We start from the raw sequence: 26,046 nt of genomic DNA, 5'->3' as shown, positions 1-26,046 counted from the left end.
TTTACTTTGTTTGTTTGTTTTGCTTTGCTTTACCTTAGAAGTAACAGTTCATCATACTGTCGCATTTGGTCTGCAGTCATATTCCACAAACTGAGACAAATAGATACAGTCAAAACGATTGTTGCTTTCATACTTCAGCAAACATTCATCGTGATACTTGTTCAATCTTTCAATATTATTCAAAGTATCTTCTCATCTCTTTTGTCCTCGTAACTCACTTTAATTCAATAAAGTTGGAGTTATAAATTATTAAATAGTACCTAATTCACCCCCTCCCCCTCTTAGGTACTTGAATCCATAAACTCAACACCGTATTCATCTTATGAAAAATACTCTATATCTTCAATGAGAATTTGTGTTCCACCTAATGCAACCAAGAGTCCATCCAAGTTACTATCCAACCTTTACTTTTCACCATTCAACATTGTTCCCAAGGCAAATCATACTTGTTGGACGTCACTCATTATTTTTTGGGGCATGCAGTCCCGCCTCAACGAAACACCCTTATCTAACTTTCTAGAACTGCTTGAATTTTCACACATTTAAGCATGCTAGTTAGCCTAGTTTCACCTTGTGCGACCGTGTATCACCTTTTGCCTCCATGTCACCATCCTTACCCTTATGGTGCTTCATATTAGGCTCACCATGCATATATTTCAAATCTCGCAACAAGTCTCGTGAAACAACTAATTTCCTCATCCCTCCCGCGGCTAAATCGTTTTTACCAGTAAAATTTGCAATAGCGTACAATGTTTCATTTTTAGTCCCATCAGTTGCTTCTTGACTATCCTTCGAGGAACCTTCTGCAAAAATAACCTTGTAGCCCGCATAATCGAGCTTACCAACAGATATCAATTTATTTTACAAGTTCAGGATTTGACGTTAATGTACCTGTGTGAGAGATTTGACGAGGCCAAATCTTGATTGTTCTGTCATCTGTCACTATAGTGTGTGGTGAAGATATCTATTCTATAGAAATTTGCATAATACTCTTTCATATTAAGGCTCCTCAAGACTCTCATTGTGTTGTCTGCGGAGGAAACTTTGGTATATTCCATTCTACTGTTAAAACTGTTCGAAATCCAATCAATTATTTACAGATATTGATAATCAGGTAGAATATGGATTCTTGAATCTTGCTCTGACCTATTTTTTATCAGCGAATTGGTGCCGGACTGTCGGGAGAAAATGAGTTGTCGTATTATAATACTCAGACAGTCGGACATCCAAAGTTGAACAAGTTGTAGTACTTAGAACATACTCTTCTCCCTCTTGCTACAGCCAGGCCAATACACGATTTAAACATGGTTCTTAGCACACGGAAGTTCAGATCTATTCCACTCCTCAATTTCTTTTCTCATCTCCTCTCTCGCCATATTCTTGACAATCCTGAGCGTTTCTTCGTCTATGTAGGCAACACGTGACACCTCAGTACGACATCCAGTCTTGACCACATTTGGGCGACCTATACCAGGCCCCTTTCGTTGTTTATTTGCCCCCATCTTCTCTTTTTGCTTACCAGATATACACGGGGTGAGTATTTTTAAAATGCGTGTACATTTCATCGAAACGGGTTTCTTCTTGTTGATATTGGAGCTAGATATTTTAGCCTCAGCAACAAAATTAGCAGATACACGAGTACCGGAGAATAAAGTTAAGCCTGATATCTGCTCCAGAACGTTACTTGCTGTAGGGCGACTCAAAGGATAATCCAGGCGTAGACACTGCATTGCCAGCTGAGACAGTCTGTGCCCATCATGTTGGTCAAAAGATGGTTGATTTACAAAGCTCTCATGAGCCACTGAGTATTTAGACTTGTATTCTTCTTCTTCTTCAGATGCGAAGAGAAAGTTCTGGATCTTTGCACTCATATCACACTTGCATATTAACGACATCAGCAAAACACCAAATGCATAGATGTCGGACTGAGGAACTGCGGAACCTACAATGATCCCACCAGCAGAAAGGAAAGCATCGCGTCATTACATTGTAATCCTCATAAAATAAACAGCAGCAGACATAATTAAAATAAAATAAAAATAAATAAATAACAAAAGATGCTTAGGTCCAGTATCACAGAAAGTTGTGTATGAATGGTATCCATATTTTTGTCATGGGTGTGGAAAGTTGGGACATACCCTTCAGTCTTGTAAATGGCAGAAGGCAAAAGATGCTGCTGCTGCTACTAATAGTTCTAAGGAGGGTGCTATGGAGAAATCTGTTCCTGCTAAGTCTCCTAAAAAGTCTAAAACAGCAATTGCTTCTGTAAAAGGTTTACCTGGTTCAGTGTCTCATTCTGGGACTGCTATTCCAGTAAAAGAGGGAGAAGAGCTAGGTGGTACCTCTGGTTCTCCTTTAGTGGTTACTATCCAAAAGACAAGGAATGTAGACTCAGAATGCCATGTGCTAGGTCAGAGATCTGCTGGCTTAGTTTCTTTAAAGGGGACACCAGAAAAGCATTCAGAATGCTCTTCAAAGAGACACAATCCTTCAACTGGTGTTGTTATTGGAACTGGTATTCAGCAATCTGAAACTGGATTAGCAATACCTGAATCCCAAAATCAGTTTACTGTTCTTGATAATGACTTGGATCCTCCAAATGTTTTGGAGAATATTACTATGTCTTCTGAGCTTGGTGCTATTTCTGAAGTTCCACAGGCTGAGGAGGGTGAATGTTTGGGGAATGTAGGCTCAAAATGCATAGTGCTAGGCCAGAGATCCCCAGAATCATCACCATCTCTACCTGATGCTACTTCTGGATTGCACCTGATAAGCCATCTCCATGAAGGTAGCCTCTTGGAATATCAGAGGGTTCAATAACCCTATTAAACAAAATAAAGTGAAAAACTATATTTGGAATAATAAATTGGACCTTGTTGCTATTTTGGAAACTAGGGTGAAGCAATCTAAAGCTTCAAAAATTATTCAGAAAATCTTTAGTAGTTGGGGTAGCCTCTGTAACTATGAGAAGCACTATAATGGTAGAATTTGGGTGTTGTTCAATCCCAAAACTGTTGTTATTAAACAAAGAATTGTGGAGGCTCAAGTTATCAGTTGTGAGGTTCTTCACTTGCAATCTAATAAAAAATGTTGGATCAGTTTTGTTTATGGGAGCAGTAATGCAGTAATTAGAGAGGACTTATGGGCTAGCTTAAGGCAGATTGCTTGTAATGATCCTTGGTTGGTTCTTGGTGATTTTAATGTGGTTAGAAGTCCGGATGAGAAACTTAGCTCTACTCCTCCAGTTTTGCAGGAAATGTCTGATTTCAATTCCTGTTTATCAAGTTGCCAACTTGATGACTTGTGTAGCTCTGGTTGTGATATGACTTGGACTAATAAGCAGGAATCTTGAACTAGGGTTTGGTCTAAGTTGGATAGGGTTCTTGTTAATCCTAGTTGGTATTCTTCTTTCCCTACCTCTTATGCTTTCTTTCAGGAAGCAGGAATTTCTGATCATTCTCCCATTTTGGTGAATATTTCTGAGGACCGGCAGATGGTTAAAAGATTTAGTTTTCTTAATAGTTGGATTGAGCATCGGATTATCTTAATATTGTCCAAGAGGCTTGGCATACTTCTAAACTGGGCAGTCCCATGTTTTGCTTGTTTGAAAAACTCAAATCAGTTAAACATGCTCTTTCCAAGCTGCACAAAGTGGATTATAGTAATATCTCTAAAAGAGTAAAGGAGTCCAAAGATAAGTTGCTGGACTGTCAGAGGCAGTTGCACCATGATCCTTTCTCTCCTTCCTTAATTCAGGAAGAGAAAAACTGCTTGAGGGAGTATAGTAAGTTCAAGGGTATTGAGCTCAATATTTTGCAACAGAGAGCTAATCTCAAACATATATTCAGCTCTCTGATAGTAATTCTAAATACTTTTTTGCTAAGGTAGCTGAAAGACAACAACAACAAATTATTGGAGTTATTCATGATAAAGAAGGAAACCTTCATCTAGGCCTTGATCAGGTGGCATTGGCATTCCAAGATTACTATCAAAGTTTATTGGGTCAGTTACTGATGTAGAAGGTTTGGATGTTGGTGTTTTCTCTCAGGGTGCTGTGTTTCTGATGTTGATCAAGCTAGTCTCATTCAAGATATTTCTGATGCTGAAATTAAGAATGCTATCTTTAGTATGGACTCTAATAGTAGTCCAGGTATTGATGGTTTCTCTGCTGGTTTCTTTAAGTCTACTTGGCCTATTATAAAGTTTTTTCTGGACTGGGCATATGTCCTGTAATCAATCTTATCCCTAAAAAAGCTATCTCCTCTTTTGTGTCGAACTATAGACCCATATCATGTTGCACAGTTTTATAAAAAACTGTTAGTAAAATTCTGGCCAATAGACTTCAAAGCATTCTCCCTTCTCTAATTGGTGAGGAGCAAGCTGCCTTTGTGAAGGGTAGAAGTATTTTTGAGAACATCTTCTTATCTGAAGCATTAGTTAGAGGGTACAACAAGAAGTATGTTTCTCCCAAGTGCCTAATGAAAGTGGATATTAGAAAGGCCTTTGATTCTCTACAATGGACCTTTATTGCTGACATGCTTAGAGTTTTTGTTTTTCCCCGTCAATTCATTACCTGGATTCAGGGTTGTATTTCTGGGACATGGTACTCTCTGAAACTCAATGGTGGTTTATCTGGGTTTTTTCAGGGGAAGAGTGGGATTAGACAAGGTGATCCACTGTCCCCTTACCTTTTTGTTCTAAGCATAGAGATTCTTTCTAGGGCCCTTCGACCAATTTGCCAAAAGCCTCAAGTGTCTTATCATACCAAGTGTAGCAAATTGGGTCTTTATCATTTAGTATTTGCTGATGATTTGATGATTTTTGTTAGAGGAGATGTGCCATCTGTCCGAGTTGTTAAGGATACCCTTGCAATGCTGTTATTTTTGGTTTGGAAAGTTTCTGGTGCACTAGTGCACTTCTGCCTAAAGAGGTGATCAGGAAGCTAAACAGACTGTGTAAAGACTATTTTTGGGGTGTCTCTGATGGCTGCAGGAAGTTGGTTTTAAAAGTTGGAGTCAGATCTGTGCCCCTTGGAAAAGGGGAGGTTTTAACATCAAAAATGTGGAAATTTGGAATATAGCCTTGCTAATTCAATGGGTTTGGAAATTGTCAACTAATTCAGCGCAGGTTTATGGGCTAAATGGCATACTGCTTATATTTTGAAGCAGGCCAACATCTAGACTTTGACTGTTAAAGACCATTATTCTGCTGGTTTCAAAGGAATTTTAGCTGCTAGGGACAGGTTCCTCCTAAAAGCTGGTTCAGTTCAGACTGCTATAGGTTTACTGAACTCTTGGGCTGCAGGTCAGAAATTACAGGTTAAGCTCATTTATGAATATCTTTTAGATGCTCCTGCACATGCTGCTTGCTGTTCAGCTTTGATCCATCCTCGAATTGTTCCTGGGCACAAAATTATAGCTCTTCTTGCTGTCCAGGGGAAGTTGGCTACTGTGGATAATTTGCAATATCGAGGTTTCTCCTTAGCTAACAGATGTTGCTTGTGTCAGCTGGCCGAGGAAACACATCAGCACCTTTTCTTTAGTTGTGCGTTCACAGGCAAGGTTTGGAAGGATTTGTTAATCTGGATGAAGATTCACAGACACGGGCCGAGGAAACACATCAGCACCTTTTCTTTAGTTGTGCGTTCACAGGCAAGGTTTGGAAGGATTTGTTAATCTGGATGAAGATTCACTGACACGGGCTAAAGCTTATGGAAGAACTGCAATGGATTGTCCTGTCTGGCACTAAACAGGGATGGAAAACTGCCCGGTTCAAGGCAACTATAGCAGCTGCTGTCTATGAAGTTTGGAGAGAACGTAATGCTCGTATTTTTTCTCACAAAGAGAGGCATGTCCAAGGGGTTGTCGACAGAGTTAAATATCTTGTTCTTGTTAGAATGTTTATGTTTCCACAACATTCTCATTCTCGACTTATGTTAGATAGTTTATGCTCTTAGATTTTGGCCTTGTATTCTAGTGTCTTAGCACTCTAGTGTGATAGTTTTGCAAAATTGTAATTTCCTTTCTTAATCAAATGAAATGATATCTTTTTGCAAAAAAAAAAAAAAAAAAAAAAAAAAAAAAGATGCAATAGTGTCTTATTTCAAACAATTGGTCTCCTCATGATTCTGCTACTTTGTGGCGGATATTTTGTGAGATAAAATGGTAATAAAATGGGTTAGTGGAGAAAGGGACCACATTATGAATAGTGTTCTTTGAGAGAGAAAAAAGTGGAGTCTTTCATGAGGTAAAATGGTATCATCCACACCAAGAAATGACGGATATGTCTGCAATCACAAATAAGAATTTGTGTATTTCAAATGTAGCAACTTGATTTTCCTAATTCTGACTCCCAGAGTTCACGTTCATTCCTCATGTTCCCAAGTCTAACAATCGGCTTTTCATACTTTGCCCCACAAGAACTTAAAGTTAAAGTAACAAACACCCTATTAAAAAGAAAAAGCTTAAGACCATCCCCAAGCAGTGGTCGCGCTAACTAGGTCACGACCCGATTTTACTCTTAATCACATCTTATTAACTCGACCCAATTTCACCCTCCTGCAAGCAGGCCGGTCGACCTGGCCACCAACTCAATCATTTCTCTCATTCTCTACCCTACCAAAACCTCTCTCTTACTTTTTAAATTTACCATTAAATTACAAACTTAATCTTATAAATATTTTCATTATAAAATAATAACTATATGATGAATGTAACCGTATATTTTACGGCTATATTTGAATTATTAATCAAAAATAAATAAAATAAAAAAAAAACAAAAATTATCGTACCAAAAAAAAAAAAAAAAAAAAAAAAACAGAAAATTCGTGGCTCAAGCAATACCCAAATAATTCACCATTCATTGTCAAACAAACCAAATTCCAACCCCCAAATCACCATCTTTCCCAGTAAACATATCCCCTTCCCAAATACTTTTAATTCTCAAACAAATGCTATTCTATCCCCTTCTAATTTCCAATTTCATTCAAACCCTTTTCTTTTTAATTTCCCATTTCCCAGATCATTTACCCCTTCCAATTTCTTTTTTGATCAATCATCTTCTTCCCCAAACAATTAACCCCAAACCAAAAATTATTGCTAGCAGCAACACCGCTGTCACCGTCTTCACCATCATCAGGTAATATTCCATTTTAAATCTTGATGTATATATGTTTGTGAATCTGAATGTATATATCGTTCATAACCATCAACATCACCACCGGCGTTTTTTTTCCGATCTGAATTTTCTGTTGTTGATATAATGGAGTATACAAATATAGAAAAATTAAAGTGGGTCAAAAATTATCAAAATTGAGTTCATTTGATAGATAATCAAAAGATCTAGTCGTTTTTTGTATGCTCATAATTTATTTTAGTTTGATTTAATCTGTATTCTCCATTTAACTTCTTTATTAAATAGAGTTTCATACTTCTGACATTTGACATATTGTGCAGAGGAGAAAAAAAGGAAGAAGGCTTTGGCTTGTCCTTTTATTTGTATGTAACCAATTGGAAGAGGACACCTATCAGGTCATGGAAGAGGTCAAGAATATCAAGGGAAGGTCACAAATTGACCTCTTGTAGAAGGAGGTCACCTTAATTCTCTCCCTAATTAAGGATTAACGCGACCCAACAAGGTCACGACCTCCCTCGTGACCTTGCTTGGGGATGGTCTAAGAGATACTTCCTCCATTCAACTCCACTCTACCACTTTGGTTTTTCACGTTTGTCAACGTGTGTTTTACGCGGTAAATATCGTTAGCTACGTATTTGTAAAAATTATAAAAGTTAGATATTTTTAATGTACTCGTAAAGACGAATCAAACAAAATCCTACATGAATATATTTTCACTTATGTATTGAAAGAAAATCAAAACTAAATGTTCACTTATGAATAGTGAAAAAAATGAAAAGGGGTAGATTGGAGTTGAATGGAGGAAGTACTAGATAAAACATCTTACCCCTCCCACCCAACAGCCAGTCAGCCATCTATCAAAGTATAAGACCCACATGCAAGATCGATTCATCTATGAATTGTGTATGGGTCGACCAACAATCTAGCATTCAATACTTCCCCGCCTTTTATAAAATGGAAATATTTTCCTCTTATAGTATGAGACTATGAACCTATTACGTATCACATTGCAAAGGACTAAAAAGAAATATTGTTTGTCAAAAATAAGATATAAACTAATCTATACCATGCAAGGCCCCATGCAAAGCTAATGGAAATTGTGTAGAAATTGTCAAGTTTTTTTTTTTTCTCCTCTGTTTTGTTTTTCACTTGTAGTTTGTTTTGTTTATTTTTCACACTTTTTTGCCACTTCAATTTGCTTTTTCACATTTTCTTTTCATTTCTTTTATTTCACAAATTACTAAGATCTTTTACCTTTATTTTATTTTCTTTTAGTTTTTTAATCCTTTTTTTAACAATATTTTTTGGGACGTGCTTTTTCACATACAGATTTTACTCTTTTACATACGTCTTTCACAATGTTACCCTTATCTTTTTTTTCCATTCTCTCACCAATTGATTTTTTTCTCCCTTCCCTCATCTTCCTTCACCACCAACACCACCACCGTTCAACACCCTTGCCCGGTCAGTCTAGTCACCGGTCGATGTTTCTCCGGCCGACCTCGCTCTGGCCACCCCTTGCTCCGTTAGTGTTAGCAATACAATGATCGAAGGTGAAATTAAAGGTATTTGATCTATCAACCAATTTAAGAAAAACAAAGTCAATCGGCTTGATTTAGCAACAAATTAAAGAAAAATCAAGTCTGCATATTACACTTGTGGCCTACAGCATCATATGCAAATCATAACATAATATTGATAATAGTGCAAATGCTTATCTATAGATCTGGGCATCGCTAAATGATACAAAGTACAAGAATACTTCCAACTTTAGTATGGTGCGAACAATGACGGTTACTCCGTAATTGATAAACAATTAAACATGAATTTCACTAATTGATAAACCTTAATAATTTTTAAAAAGCAAAATATATTAATAATTGTTAAACAACAAAATCAATTCATTAATTTGAGTATTATAATCCATTGTCCAAGTTTATAGAGCAATTAAATTCGATTCTAAGGAAAAAGGTTTTTGTAAGAATTAATTTGATTAGATTTAGGAAAAAGGGTATAATATGGAAAATTTATGAAAAAGTGTATGTGAAAGAGTAAACTCCGTATGTGAAAAAATAATTCCGTATTTTTTTTAGTAATCTGTTTTTTCTTCTTTTTTTCCTCATTTGGCTCGTGCCTAACGGGGTTGAATGAAGATTCATATTAGGCGATCCCAAATTATTTCAGGGCGAACACTTTGTTGTTATTGTATGACACACGGATATGCTTGAAAATTCCTTAAAGGGAGTACACTAACATAGAATATCAAACTACAGCAATGCAAAAGTGATTCCCGAATTCAATACTTGTGACAAATATTAAAGATGTTAAAGGGGAAGCAAGAGCGCTTCACTGCCTGCATGGCAACGATTTCGAGCACTCTCGCTCTCGCTCTCAGCTAAGGGAGATATTTAAAGAATACACACCAAAGTTGACAGATTTGATCTGCAAAAGCAAACAAACTAGAAGCCTACTGAGCTACAGTATGACACACGGATATGTCAACAACGAAACCCACAAGTGCATTATTAGTTGTCTTTATAATTTTTTTGATGCAAACCTTAATATCCAATATAGTGAGAGCTTTTATGACAGGTCGACTCTTAACACACAAAAGCAAGTCACATGCCTAGATCTGGGCCAGGCTGACCCGACCCAATAACGCTAACCCAAGACCCGAATATGACTCACTATCGCACAAGTTGTATGACCCAAAAGCCCAAATTGACCCGGCCCGACCCATAAGGCCTGAAGCTTGTGTTAATAATAGGAGGGAGAGTATAACTGAATGATGTGATTATTATTGATAAACCGATTACATTATATAGTAGAGTAACTTAAGGAATAATCCAAGGATATTCCTAATAATATTCTACCTATAATATAATATTCTCTAATACTTATAATATATTTTCCTAATAATAATATCTCTAATATCCTCTAATACACCCCCTCAGTCAAAACGGTAGTTGACGGACGCTTTGACTGGACACAAATAGTTGATGCCGTTGTAGATGAACCGATGTGATCGTTGTTGACGCTTGAACCGGATGTAGTGCCTTGCCGTTGTTGGAGATCATGCCAATAGTAGAGCCACACAACGCTAATACAATTAATCGTGTACGAGTGTCGAAACAACTCGTAAGACACAAATTAAACTAACGTCAAAGTGCACGAGGGCCGAAGCAAACTCGTGAAACACCCGACAACATAAAAAGAAAAAAAAGAAAAAAATGGTGCAAGAGGGCCGAAGCAAACTCGTGAAACACCGGTACGGTGAAGGCCGAAGCAAACTGATCAACCGTACAAACAAAAATAAAACAACAATACTAAACCATAAACAAAAGCACACATCCAAGAGGCACTTCGATCCTATCGCGGTAGTGGTTGGCTGTGCGGGTCGAAACCGGCGGAGTCAGACCACCCGGCCCGTTAGGCAGGGGTGGTTGCTGGGGCGAACCTGAGACAGACAAGGAGAAGGCAATAACGGACATGGCGGAGGTTTAGAACGGTGGCGGTTGTCGAAGCAACATGGCAGAGAATGTGGCCGTAGCGACAATAAACAATGCGGCGGAGGCAACGGCGGCAGCGGCATGGACGGAATCAACCGATCGATGTAGCGGCGTTGTAACATGATAAACAACAGGAGGTTGGATAAATTTATTGTTTTCCTAAGATTATAAATCTAGGTTTCGATGGCGGTTGGCCTGGTGGAGGGAAAAGGCGACGAACAGGAAGGTTGTGGTGGGGTTTGGGTCGGCTGGATATGGGTGATGGGCTGATGGCGGGTGGTTGTGGTCGTAAGGTAGGAGGTTGGACGACTGAAAGGCAGGCGGCGGACTCGGGTGACATGGTCGGCTGGATAGTGCGTAGATGGAGGGCACGGGTACGGTAGTTTTAGTGTTTGGTTATGACGGCGGGCTAATGAGGATTGCTTAGTGGGATTTGGGTGGTCAGAGGAAAAAGTTTACAGGGATGGGAAATGGGAAAACGAAGACCTAGATTATTTTATTGTAAAAATTGAAAAAAGTACAGCACACTAACGAATGAATCGTGCGCATGACTTGCTACCTAACGATGCTATTATAGACCTGGCAAAACGGGTCACTCGGGTCGGATACGGGTCGGGTCAGTTTGGGTCGGGTCTGTTCGGGTCTGTCACATATTTCGGGTCGGGTTGGGTCGGATCGGGTCACTTTCGGGTTTCGGGTCAATTTCGGGTGACCTGTTGTCGGGTCATTTCGGGTCGGGTCATTTTCGGATATAGGTCATTTTGGGTCAGGTTGCTTTTGAGTTAATGGTTAAGCACTTAAGTTAATACTATTTTGATTAAGAAATGCTATTTTGCAAATTTAACTATTTATTACCGTTTATTGTAACCATTGAAACTTTATTTTGATATATATAGTGTTAATATGAGTTAGTACTGGTCGTTTCGGGGATTTTGGGTAAGTTCAAGTCATATGGGATCAGGTCAGTTATGAGTCAGGTTTTTTCGGATTGGGTCACTTGGTCGGGTCAACATTGGGTCGAGATAATGTTCGGCCTCGGTCCAGGTCGGTCGGGTCAATTCGGATTTCGGGTCGTAATTGGGTCAAGCAAGTTCGGGTCATTTGCGGGTCTCGGGTCAGCCTTTTCGGGTCGGGTCATTCGGGTCTGACCCATTTTGCCAGGTCTAGATGCTATGTATACCTGCCGGAGATGGTATAAGACAACCATCTCCGGCCGGCAATTTAAACACGGGATTGTTGCAAAGCGGAAGAGTTTTGAAGGATCGTTTTTAGGCTGATACCATGTTAATAATAGGAGGGAGAGTATAACTGAATGATGTGATTATTATTGATAAACCGATTACATTATATAGTAGAGTAACTTAAGGAATAATCCAAGGATATTCCTAATAATATTCTACCTATAATATAATATTCTCTAATACTTATAATATATTTTCCTAATAATAATATCTCTAATATAATATCTCTAATATCCTCTAATAGCTTGATTGATCTTATATTGACCCGATCCCGACCTAAAATCACCTATCCAAAGTGATCAGGGTTGACTCAATACAATTAAATTGAAGGCGCACACATATACCTAATATCCTTGGTCCCAAACATAGGTTAAGGTCGGCTAACATAAAATCATCATCCGAATTTGTACAGGTTTAAACCCGCCAATACGGTCAAAAGTAAATAAACAAATGAAAAGAAAATAGATAAATGGTAAACAAAACAAGTGTGTTTGTAAAAAACTAAAATAAAAATGAGAGAAGCGTGAAAACCAAGTTTAAAGGTTAAAGCGGCAAAACGGATTTGTACTAAAAAAACAAACAAAAAAGATAAGTATGTGTCGTTTTCTTTTTCTTTTTTTAAAAGAAGAAAATAAATTAAATTTTATTTTGCAAAATGCTTAATAGTAATTAACTTTGCAAAATGCTTTTTATCAGTCAAATTAATTAAAATGCTCTTTATTAGTCAAAACCCGGCCCAAAAAATACCCGATCGGAAGTAACTCGTCCGCAATGGCCCAAACCGAGATTGATGGGATAACACATATCCAAAAAATCGACCTGAAACCTGAAATGACCGGGCCTGAAACAAAATGTGTGGAAGACCCGAAACAACCAGACCTAAACTCACCCGATCTAGACCCAATCAAATTGACCCATTTGCCACGTCTATGTGTGCCTCTAACGATTGATATTTTTTACTCCTATTTCCGTGCTATTTTTATGTCAAATGTGCTCTTACGGGGGATTTGGGATCTAATATTCTCCTTTAGTGTGCTTCATTTTTCTACAAAACTGCACAGACAGTTATTGAAGTTAGATTGGATTTCTTATTTAGGCTAATTATTCTATTCAAGTTCACATCTTTAATTGGAATTGGTATTGCTCTTAACCTAGTTTAATTACGTCTCCCATTAATATGAGTTTCATTGTTGCTATTGCTTTGAATTTTTCTCAACTGTACTTTGTGTTTCTTCGTTTCTCATTTGCGTTCCTAGTTATTTGTTATCCCCAGTTGTACCCCTATGTTTTCTCGCTTACTCCAAACATGGCCTTACAAAATGATTATGTTTAATAGGTCCAATAATTGATCTTAATACCCCAATTTTGAAATTTCAACCCTATCACCCCTATCTCCTGGTACCTGAGCTCAACCCCATCTTCTCTGTCATTTCAGCGCACATCTCAGCCCAACTTCTCCCTCACTCATTCACCATGGTCAAGTAGTGGTGAGTGGTCAGAGTTGTGGCAGAGGAAAGCAATGGTGGTTGCATGGTGGCCATCAAATATGGGTTGGAACCATGGTGGCCCGACGACAGTGTGGGCGTGTGGCTCTAGTGTGGCTCTTGGGGTTCGTGGATGTCATGGTGGTGATAGAGTTGAAAGTTGAAGGTGGAACTGGCGGTAGTATGGTGGAGGCAGGGGTTAGGAAAGGTGGCAGACTAAATGGTGGGAACTGGGAAATATGGAAGTTGATGGGTTTAAGGTGGGGAATATGAAAGTTGATGAAGGTTGCAGTCTTAATGGTGGGAGATGGTAGAGTTATAACTTATAAAGATGGTGGTTTAGATGGGGTACGAGACTATGAAAGAGATGATGAGGTCACATGAGGACCAAGTTGACCGAATAATTAGTAAGGTCACGTTTCGGGGTAAGCAGCATAATATAGGGGTACAATAGAAAAGAGGGGTTACAAATGAGACAACGAAGAAATACCGGGGTACAAATGGGAAAAAACCTATTGCTTCTATTACTACAATTATACATAGCTAATTTCATAACTAGGGTTTAGGTGAATCTATGGCAATCAATTTAGGATTTTGTTGAAATAGGTTGAATAACCAATAATTGAACAACCTAAGACCTAAATCGCATTGTTATATCGACAATTAATTTGTGAAAGCTCACATAACTCTGCCAGCGAGTAGATTAGACTAGACTAGACTTGTTTGTGTCGTGACGCCATGTTAGAGTGTCCTAGAGTGATTACTAATTCGGGATGAATTAATTGTTGTCCGCTTCTTTTGTTCTTGTTCTTGAACTTGTTGTCGACCCTTCGACCGACTTAATGGTTTTATATTGGTTTACTACATCCAAAGACTCATTACTCCGTGGTTTTTGGATTATGATGAACTAGTATTGGTGCCCGGCTTCGCCCAGGCTACATCTACTTGCCATTAATTTTTTTTTTAAATAAAATTACTTAAAGTTGCATAACCCATAAGTTTATTATTTATATATTTTTTATAACATATCATAAAATTACGATGGAATAAATTTTGAGACAAATTCACTACTCCCGCTATTAATATTTTACTCTTATTAATGAAACAATAGTAATAACATTTTACTACTTGTCCGTAATCATTGTTATTTTTACTACTCCTGTCGTAATTATTGTTACTGCCACTACTGCCGCATTCGTAATTATTGTTACTTTCACTATTGCTGCATTAATATTGATTATTTCACTACTCCCGTTGTTGTTTCTACCCCTCTCACTAATCTCGTTGATAATATTGTTACTTTTACTATTCAAATGAGTGATTAATATCATATAATTATATCCAATGTTACTACAATTCTTTTCTTTACTGACGAAATTACTTTTACTACTTAGGCATGCAATTTTAAGACGATTATATATTTATATAAATATATTACATATATGCATTAAATCAAATCGAAAGAATTATGCAATATTATATATTATGGAATTTAACTTGAATTATTTATAACCTACTTATTATATTTTTGTATGTTAAATAATTAACATCTCTATACATCTAATAAACTAAATAAAATTGATGATAATAATTAATACTATAAGTGTGCATGTTTATACTAATTAATTATTTTATTTTAAGGAAATTGACCATCTTCTAGTCTTCTATAAATATTTAGGAAAATTACCAGACATCTTCTTTCTTTTAGTCTCCTTGAAATTGACCATCTTAATTAATTATTTTATTTTAAGGAAATTGACTTATCTTAATTAATTATTTTATTTTATGAAAATTAACCATGTTTAGGAAAATTACCAAACTTCTATATAATTTAATTTTAACCCAAACTATATAATATTTGCATTGAGATCCCTTATTCGGGTCCATCACACGGTGCTATTGATTTAAAACTATATAGTATAATTAATTTGTATAACTTTCTTTAATTACATTGAAGTCCCTTGGTTTCTGGAATTAATATATAGTATTGATAAATCAAAATGGCTATCTAAAGTGGTTGCGCTTTTTCTCTTGTGATGTAGCTGTCCTTCGATGCAGTTCTCGACGCAATTTTCAATTTTCATCTTGGATCATTGAAATGACCTCTTTTTGTATTCTTCACACAAGGGGTAAAGGCTGCACATCATCCAACACCCCCCCCCCAACACCCCTCTCTCTCTCTCTCCCAACCCTACCCCGCAATTTGCGGGAGCCATTGAGACACTGGGGTAATGTTGTCGTATTGATATACTACATTCTATTTAATTCAGTTTACTTATTTAATAAATCAACCAACATTAAACCCTAATCTTTACTAGTACTCTAGAATATTAGTGAAGTGCTAATTACAATTTCTTGTCTCATGTGGATACGATATCGACTACCACTAGCAATATAGTTTCTGGTTATAGGGTATTTTTGAGAGGTGTGTGATAGCCTATCAGCCGCTGGTCATACGTCTATGGTCAAGTAACTCTTGGTGGGTCACGGTAGCTAGTAAATCTTAAAAGCTTTTGGCTAGCTTTCTTTTTAGGACGAAACTATAGAAAAGGCTTCTTATCCTAGGAATGAACAACACAAGAGTTATTGCTTTTGGTCAATAAATATCCAACAAACACCAGGAATAATAGACAGTGGAGGTATTAAAAGTGCAGTCGTTTTAGTAAGTCATTTGCTTCATCCATCACAATCCAAAACCAACAAATACTGAGTTTGTGTCTCCGTTGCAAATGGAAATATATCCAACAACAACAAATCCCAAAATAATTTGGGAGCGACAAACATGAATCATCCTTTAGAACCGTCCATAAGTGATCCCACACCTCAAAATGCGAAAATATAGAAAAAGTGAAAAGCAAATGAGGAGTGAAACATAATACAAAACTCAAGGTAAACTTATAGGTTTGAAAACCAAAGTTCATATTTCTTTTATAAAAACAGAGAATTTAAATCTAAAATACAAATTAAAAGCTTGTTTTGAAAATCGAAGTAAAAATTTATGTTGTAGAATACCTTAAAAGTAAACCAAGTATTATTATATAAGAAGTTTTTTTCAGTAAAACATGTAATAAATCCGAGAAGGGCAAATGATTTTTTTTTTAATTAGAATAAAAAGTACCAAGTATTTCAATAAAAGCAGATACTAAAAATCCACATGTATCATCTCCCTCCATTGTGCCCTCTCCGTCACCATTCCCTCATCAAGCCCAAGAAATCTCATATCATGTTCTATCACTCTCAACCAAGAAATATATCCATGAGTCACGAAGTCAAAATTATTCAATATATGCTAAAACATGTAACATCACAGAACAAACAATACAAACCAGACAGAGTGAAGAAAGCATACCAGTAAACAGAAAGAGTGGGTCACGGTAGCCAGTAAATCCTAAAAGCATTTGGCTAGCTATCTTTTTAGGGCGAAACTGACCCTTCAGCATTGAAAAATCATATAGAAATGGCTTCTTATCCTAGGAATGAATGCTTTTGGTCAATGAATATCACAACAAACAACAGGAATAATACGCAGTGACAAAGATACAATGCCAGGCTCACGCTATGACAAAAACATACCTGGTCAATAAGTATATGAACTGCACATATGTTACGGACAACACATTGTGGTTCTTGACCGTGCAAAAGCTCAAGAAAACGTGCCAATTCCAGTGCAATATTTACTCTATCTCTCCAAGATAATATATCTACAAAGGGTTTTTTGTCAAAAACTACCTTATATTTAGGGGTATTTGTAAAAATACTACCTTATATTATTTTTCTTGTTTTAGACTACCTTTGTTTTCTCATTTTTTGGTCAATAACTACCTATGCCGAATATATGACAAGATTTGATCGATTTAGCGTTATTAACCTATCACATATGTCTTTGTTAACATCAAACAACAATGATCAATCGCATTCAACCCATAATTTGACTTCAGATAAGAAAAATTTATGAATTTTACATTTCAAAAATAACTTAAACATCTACTAAAGTTAAGCGTAACTACATCATGACTTCCCAAAATCAGGCCTAAGTAAGATTAAAACATAAAAGAGTCATGTGAGATAAGTTAAAACCGTAAAACAGACTAAATATGTCTAGACTCTTAGCGTAGGTAGTTATTGACCAAAAAATGAGAAAATAAAGGTAGTCTGAAACAAGAAAAATAATATAAGGTAGTATTTTTACAAATACCCCTAAATATAAGGTAGTTTTTGACAAAAAAAACCCATCTACAAAATAATAAAGCAAAATATGAATAGAGATCCATCTTACATGAATGAATCAGCTTTTTCCATGATATACTTCAGACTTCATGTTGGCAAGGATAAAAAAGGAATAAAAATAAAAAAAAAGCAGTACAAAAACAAAGACTCTGACGTCGATATTGTGCTGAAGCTACATAAGCACAAAGCAACATGTGGAAAAAAAGAGAGAGCGGAATCTCTGCCAATAGCCCTTATGATGTGTTTTAGAATTACATGAAGGAATATGACCAGGAAATTACAAGTTTTGGTATAACTAGTTAACTACAACCAGTAGTCCTTAAAATGTGTTCTAGAGTGACATAAAGGGGCATGACCAGGATATTGCAAGTTGTGATATAGCTACAAGCAAGTACGGAGTGCTAACAAAGCCTAAAGTGGAGCACTTAAAGCACCTCAAGTATTTCATCCAACGGCAATGATATTCTACAATTTTCAACTTCATATCAACTTAATATACCAACAAATAATTTGGATAAGCAAAATCGGCCATTTTATGTAGGCTCCATTAGCGATGATTTATTAATACTCAGTATGCAAGAGTATGGAAAGCACTACAAACAGATATAGAGACAGTAGGTAAACTCATAGTGATATAAACAGAAACCTTTGATCACAGGAAGTCAGAGACTACTACAGCTTACCATCATCAAGCAGATTCTGCAGTGTGTCTAGTGGTTTGTGGCTGTACACAGCTCCCATCTTTCTGTCATCAAAACAATATCCCAATAACTTCACTGAATTGGGATGGTCAATTATCCGCTGCTGGGTCAAAAGGAAGACCTCCTCCTGCAAGATTGTCGATGCAACTTGAGAAGACGATTAACTAATATCACAACTAAAGTAATGTAAGTGCCCTCAAACAAGGCAAGATTGGAAGGTGTTTTAGCTAGGCCGTGTTTTGTCATTCAACAAATTCAAACTTGTATTAGGTCTAGGTTGGCTAGCTGCAAAGCTATAGCTAGTGATGATATTGCTTGGATTGCTTCACTAGTTTGAAGTTTATCTAAATTATTTGTATTAGCTTGTAATAGTTGGTTTTTGAGCTTAATGAGAACTTACCTTCTACCAAAAAAAAGTAATGTAAGTGCCCAAATGAGATGACTATTTCACAAAAATCAGTAAATACCCTCAGTCTGTAGATATTATCCTCCATTGAACTCTTCATTACCTCTCGCCCACTTGAGACATAGTTTACCTTACCCCACATCTTTACTATGACATCTTGAGCTTCCATTACATTCCAATCTTGTTGAATATTTCCCCTATATGCTTCCCCTAGCTGGGTTAGTGCAAACAAATTTTCCTTATGGAATCCATCGGTCAACTCGCTTAAGTTTTCATATGAAAAGTACATCAATGTACATCCCCTAGTAACCACCTTTCCCCAAGATCTTCTAGCTGGAAGAAAAAAGAGCAATAGGCCTTCCAAAAGCTGAATCACTCGGCAAAAAGTGACCTCGTTCTTCATGCTGCTAAAAAAACGAAAAGCAATTCCAGAAACTTCCTTATAATCACATGCATAGAAGAAACGATGGCCCTGCAGTTTCTCATAAGTCGGCCAAGCACTTTCAGAAAGAACAGGTAATCTTGCACTGGGGTATCTGGCCTTCACAAACGGATACAAATCATCTTTGCATAAGAGTCTCAGCAGTAGTATACAAAATGGGAATAATCCAGCTGGTTTGGTCCATAAATCTGTCAAATTCATAATTTGAGCAACTTCAATAATTAAAGCAAAAACCAGAAATTACGACCTACAAGAATATCTGAGAGTGAGACAAATCCAAATCTCAAGACATTTCATTTAATTATATGGGATAACTGTGGGTTTGTCTGAAAACAGATAATCTAATACATAAATCTGTGATGGTAAAAAGAAGATTAAAGCAAATACCAGAAATTACGACCCTAGAAGAGAGTGACAGAGATCCAAATCTAATATACATTTCATTTAATTATATGATCCAAAATTAAAGTTCCATCACAAATTATCCAAATTCCAAAACCACGACTCCCTGTGGAAAAAAAACAGTGAACGCTGAACACTAAACACTTCCACATGTCAATCTTAGCATAATACCAATGCCTATGGCTGAATAAGGAGGTAGGATGTACGCACTATGAAAATTGTGTGTAGAATTCAGCATTAGGAAATTTGCCAAGGAAAAGTGGTTGCCATTTCTATTCACACTTTTTACATTAGCAAGCATAAGGAAACTCTAACAATTCTCGTTATCAAGAATACAACTCACAGCCAAATAACCAATGGAGAAGAAAATGAGAGCTATACAAAAAATTTATTGATTGTTTTGTTGCTCATAACATATACTCATATCAGTGGAACACAGTATTACTCATTGCCTCAATGATTCCCAGCTACGTAAGAGTAATGAGGTCGGTCATACACAAATTTTCAAATAACAATAACAAAAAAAGGTCTGGCTAAGAAAAACATGAAGAGTAACACCCCACACTTCAGAAAGATATAGAACAAGAAACAGAATCTGTAAAATAACTTCAACATACTTCCACTATGTGTCAATCTACAACAAGTACTCACCACACATTTTTTTTATTGTGAGAGAAGGTGTGGGAATCATTTAGAAATAATTAAAAAGAAAACATAAAGTTAAATAATTAAAAAATAAGACGAGTCCAACAACTCCAACGTGAGCCTACCTATAATAATCATAAAACCATTAAGCTATCTTAATTAAGACATAAAAACCTACTTAAAAAGATAAAAAGGTTGTAAGCACTTTTAATCATTTAAAATATTCTTATAAAATTTGAAGTAAAAAAAAGTGTTATATCGTTCTGTAAATATGTGAACTATTATGAAATGAGAATTCATGTTTTGAAAGTTAGGCGTACCATATGTATAATTTAAAATCTCATAAGTACCATGTGCATGAAAATAATTATTTTTTATTGAAAAGTTTTGCTAAACTGAAAATATTACTCTATATTATTACAACTTTTTATCTTTAAAATAGGTTATAAGTGTATTTACTGACTAAACTCAACGGTTGACAAAAAAAAAAAAGAAAAAAAAAGGGTACGCTAGATGGTAAATCTAAATCTTAAGAGTATTATTATAGAAGTTAAGTCAAAAAGAGGGGTACCATGAGAAAAATGGCAAAAGGTATCATGCGAATTTCCTTCGCCAAGATTATGTTTACAGGATATTCAATTTATCAAGTTCTTATATTACAAGGAGCATAATATTAAATCTCGGTTCCAGTCACATATCAATTGCTGCGTCCTAATCTCGCCAAATGCGGTCAATATCACCTTAAAACGTGGTAAAATGCGGCCTTGGTAGATTTCAAAACCTTTCCTCGCACACATACCGCGGTCGCGGCCAGTATTTAAAACAATGACATGTAGGGATCATTTTTAAAAACTTTAAGCCTATTTTTATGTTTATAGGACAAAAGGATTCCGAACACACCAATATTCATTGTTAACAATTCTATTTAGTCAAATAAATAACTTTACCAAAAATGCACTTTAAAAACCAAATTTTAGCCAACTTTTCAACTTTTCAAAGGATCCCTTCTCCTTCATACTTCCTCCATCCCGAAATAATCTTCTTACTTTCCTTTTTTGGCCATCCCAAAATAATCTTCCTACTTTCCTTGCTCAATACAACTCTTGGTTTTTCTGCAAACTTTACCCACTTCTCTCTACTTTCTATTATTCGATTATATAAATTGGTTTCCGTGCGTTTTACAAATAAGAAGATAATTTTGGGATGGAGGAAGTACTTTAAAACTAACTTCGGCCAATATCTTCTCATCCAAAAAGCACCATATACACATGAACCCCTCTCTTAAATAGCCAACTTCAAGGACCAACCAGCAACAACTGCGCCAAAGTAATAGCCATTGGATAGGCAAATATGAAGGAAAATAAACGCAAAGAAGCATATGCAAGGAGGAAGGTTAGAGGGGAGAAACATCTTCATTTTAGGAGGGGGCAAGGAAAGGAAATAAGAAACTCTATAGTAGAAAATTTAAGTTTAGAAGATAGAGGGGAAAATGCAATTCAAGACGAGTTCAGGGAACTTCCTTCCACATCTCTATTTGGATATGCAAATAGGAAGGAAAGGAAGTATAGTTACTTATGTCGAAAAAGAAAGTTAAAGCATGAAAGAAGGAAAGGAGTCCTCTATTTAGTAACGCTAATATACGAGGGCAAGGAAAGATAAATTATATGGTGAAAATTTGGATATGAGGAGAAGAAATGATAATACAAGAACAGGTGGGAGAATTTCCTTCCAACTCTCTCTAACTAGGGAAAAATTGATTTCGGGGGAGGAAAATGGATCTCTTTCGACCCCCCCTTTCACTTTCTTCGAAATATCTCAATCCAATCCATTTGCATCACTTTTTCAAATTAGATCTCTACCAAAACGCTAACCCTATGACATACACCTAAAATGATTGATAGTTCCCTTCTCAGCTACAACTCTTCGGTAATTGTCTAATCTCCATCTCCATTCAGTTGCCTTGTACACCACTCTCCAAAGAAGGCAAAAAATCATTAAATTGCAAGTTAGAAATTAGCTACATGTCTACAGTTTAGTCATTTTGCGTCATAACTCAATAAATTATGAAATAATCCATCCTAACTTAGTTGAAGCCTGTCATAGCTTTCGAGTCATTAAGAGAAGATTATCATCAGCCATGCAGCCTTTTCAAAAAGAAATAGAGGTAAAAGGAAAAATAAAGCAGTGGATAATCAAATTACACAAATCCAACACATGCCTACCTTCACTTGAAGAGCGTGGAAGGTTACTAATCGATGAGCCTTTCGACTGTTCAGTGTCTTGTATGGCTTGCCCAACGAATACCTCGATATCACATAGAACTGGATTCATCTCCTGCAAATCATCAACAAATAACTAAATATTTCCCTGTAAAATCTTCTTTATCTTTCTGTAATCAAATGTAGAGCAACTAGAAGAATAAATAATCTGTCTCACATCTTCAATTCAAAAGAAAAAATTACCACCATAACCCAATACAGCAGATAGTTAATCAAGGCATGTGGAAGTTATATGCACATCCAAACAAAACCATCATAATGGACACACTTACTGATCAAGCAGATGTCATAATCCTTACGCGAAAGAAATCCACGAATTCTACATAAGGTATTAACAACTAATCGCCTTAGGTAGTTTCACCAAAAGAATAAGGTGTGAGATAAACTTCAGTTATGGGCCTGTGATAATAAGGCGCAATGTGTGGAGAAGGCGCATGCCTAAAAGACATGTAGGGCGTTGTTTTTACATACAAATTTGAAATTTCAATGCAAAACTTTGAACAATAATCTTTTTTTTTTTTGGATTTAAAGGGGCTAAATGTAAAGAACTACAACTTTGGAATATCGTGGAAAAGAGAAAGGCATAAAAGAACTAACAACAACAACAACAACATCAGAGCCTTAATCCCAAAATGATTTGGGGTCGGCTGACATGAATCATCCTTTCGAACCGTCCATGGGTGAACGCACGCCTCAAAATACGAATAAAAAAGGGAAGATGAAAAACAAAAAGGAAGAACGAAAATGTAATGGAAAGTCAAGGTAAACTTAGGTGTTTTAAAATCGAATTCCGGCTTTCTTTTATAAAAACTTAAAATTTAAATCGAGATAAAAGATTAAAACGATTTTTAAAAACCGAAATAGAATTAAGGATCCGGAATTAACCAGGTAAAATCTATAAGAAAATGGTTGGTAAAAAAGTGTAATAAAGGAGAGAAGAATAAATAATAAAAGAACTAGAAGAAACAAAATATATGGAAATTGCAGTCCAGTACACCTTGCTGCTTGCGTCTTAGCTACAAGGCAAACTGAGGCGTTATGGATGGTGCCTCATAGAGGCTCGGGCATACCAAGCCGCAAACCTGCACGAGGCACACTTTTTATCTACACAGGTAAAACACTTTATATGAAAAATACCAGAGGATTCCACAAGTACTTGAGGCACAAACGTGTGACAAAATGAAAAATTAAAGACATAATACCTGATCAAGAATTACACAAGGAAGAAGTGCAGAATGAATCAAATCAATGTACTCAGTACATTCCAATGAGTGAAAAAGGCGTGCTATTCCCAGTGCCACAATCATTCTATCCCGCCATACAAGTTTATCTACACAGGTAGAAACACTTTATATGAACCAAAAAAACCCTGGAACAAGATACAAGTCTACTGAAATCAAAAGTTGAGGAAAAAAAATAGCATCGACTCCTACTCTCCCAAAGACCCAAACCTTCCAAGTTCCAAGTGACCCTCAACCAGATAATTCTCATAAAAGAACCGAAGTCAGAGTAAACAAGTATAAAATTACCCTCAACCAGATAATTTTCGAGGAACGAAACTGGCAGGAGCTCGTAAACTGCAGCAACATGGTCACCATCGCAGCAATATCCCACTACATTGGCGACATTCGAGCACTTAATCGCCTCTGGATGAGCCATGAATCTGCGCTCGTCCTGAATTTCACATACACCAATTGTTCAAGGAGAATTCAATTTCAATAGAAAAATTGATTACTTCTACTGTTCCACAGTGTGATAATTGGCAAAAATAAATTCGACAATTCACTAAAAACTAATGCTAATATTGAAACAGTATAATCAACAGAAGAAGAAAATAAAGAAGCACCTCAATTCTGCGACATTTATCCGCAAATGTGATGGAATCTTTCCAAACTTTAATCGTCACCTCCATTTCCGCGCCTTTTTCCGGCGATGGTGGAATTTTACCGTTGAATATTTGGAAACAATCAGTTTCACCGACGAAGTTTTTGTTGCCGAAATTATCGGTGAATTTGTTTAATTTGTCCCAAGAAAACTCGTGACGGAAGCCATTCACAGACACCATGGGCGAAATTTAGGAAATTCCAGAAAGACGACGAATATTGAATAGTATGAGGCAAATTTGTATTTGAGAAAACCTAATTTTCACGTTAAACTACTGAATTTCAATTCAATTCTCAATTTCTCATCAATGATAAACACCAAATACTTAGTTACGCGAAAATTCACGCATACTCGTAGCCGTCAATAGGGCCTAAATGATGGCAGGATTTGGTAAACGAAGGCCTCTGAGCCGAGCTTGAAATCACGCTATGATGTTAAATTGAATTGCGTAATTGAAATCACGCTATGATGTTAAATGATGTCACACACCGAGGTAGTGGTGTGATGTGGGTGACACAAACGGTAGTGGTGCTCGAACAGGATGGTGGTGGTGTGATTGTGAGGTCTTGCGACGGGGTTAAGGGACGCGAGTGATGGTGTGGCTGTGTGGTGATGCCACACAACGAGGCAAACATAGGCGATCGTTCTCCTAGGTGCTGGTGCAAGAAGGAGAATGGATGGTTGGTTATTTTGGTGGAAGAGAAGAAAGGGTTAAGGTTTATACGAGGGTTTAAAATTGGGTTAATAAGTTTAATAAAAGATCACTCATTGCCATGTAAGATAAAAAGAGTCGGTCTCTTTTAAGATGGGCTATTTTGGTATCAAATAATAAGACGGAGTTGATCGCGGCTATTTTGAGACGTTTGTGATAGTATGATTTTTTTTTGGTGCTATGTGATAGTATGATTTTGGTATCAAATAATAAGACGGAGTTGATCGCGGCTATTTTGAGACGTTTGTGATAGTATGATGAGGGAATCAGTGGCTCCGTTGATCGCGAATGTCACCCTAGAGTCTCCTCTTGTGGGCCTGCCACAAAGGAGATGTGCACATTTATGATATACTCCCTCTCATCACACTTATCGAGGCACGTTTTGCAACGTGAATATCTTTAGTTACACATTATTAAAAATTTGATATTCTTATAGTGCAAGCTGTGTCGTATGATTGTAGCGCGCAAGCCATGCATCGTGATCATAGCGTGCAAGCTAGGTCGCGTGATCGTAGCATGCATGCAGGATGTCGACGAGCCCATTCGCTGCGTGATTTGAGTGTCAGCTGGATGATTGCGATTGGTGATTGATGATATGAATTGGTTATTGTGATTGGTTACTGTGAACTGTGATTGATATTAGGCTCGTTGTCGTATCTGAAGTTATTTTGTGTACTTGGGTTCTACTTAACCTTTTGGTTGACTGTTTGTTTCTTGTGTGTGTCAAATTCTTTTTAAACTACCTACGGTGGTGATGTTTGTTTCTTGTGTGTGTCGAATTCTTTTTAAACTACCTACGGTGGTGATCCTTTTGATATTTTCGATCAATTGGTCAGCAGTGAGTTTGACAGTTAATTAATTATAGTTAGAGTAGGCATTTTGGGTCGGGCTAAGGCGGGCAGCACAAATCTGACACAAGTGCGGCACGAGCATGGTGAAGAAAACGAGGTGACCCGGGTCCTGCACGACCAGGTAAGAGG

At 36.8% G+C, this 26,046-nt stretch overlaps 1 protein-coding gene across 2 annotated transcripts; it reads right to left on the bottom strand.

Annotated features, from left to right (window-relative positions):
- Positions 1-952: 952 nt before the first annotated feature.
- On the bottom strand, positions 953-25,100 carry LOC141657549 (uncharacterized). Of its 2 annotated transcripts, none has more exons than XM_074464821.1 (9): positions 24,317-25,100; positions 24,000-24,144; positions 23,673-23,800; positions 22,414-22,525; positions 18,764-19,332; positions 18,279-18,423; positions 16,942-17,069; positions 16,718-16,838; positions 953-1,942 (listed from the first exon to the last, which is right to left on the bottom strand). In XM_074464821.1, the coding sequence occupies exons 1-9, from the start codon at positions 24,533-24,535 to the stop codon at positions 1,299-1,301; spliced, it is 2,211 nt and encodes a 736-aa protein (XP_074320922.1). In that variant the 5' UTR covers positions 24,536-25,100; the 3' UTR covers positions 953-1,298. The 2 variants fall into 2 exon arrangements, with proteins under 2 accessions (XP_074320922.1, XP_074320923.1); XM_074464822.1 differs by lacking the exon at positions 953-1,942 and adding an exon at positions 8,404-8,708 and having other exon boundaries at positions 24,317-25,078.
- Positions 25,101-26,046: the final 946 nt, after the last annotated feature.

This window comes from Silene latifolia, chromosome 5 (assembly GCF_048544455.1).
Source record: "Silene latifolia isolate original U9 population chromosome 5, ASM4854445v1, whole genome shotgun sequence".
NCBI classification, from domain to species: Eukaryota; Viridiplantae; Streptophyta; class Magnoliopsida; order Caryophyllales; family Caryophyllaceae; genus Silene; species Silene latifolia.
The sequence above is the reverse complement of the archived record's forward strand: the minus strand, read 5'-3'. Positions and strand labels throughout refer to the sequence as shown.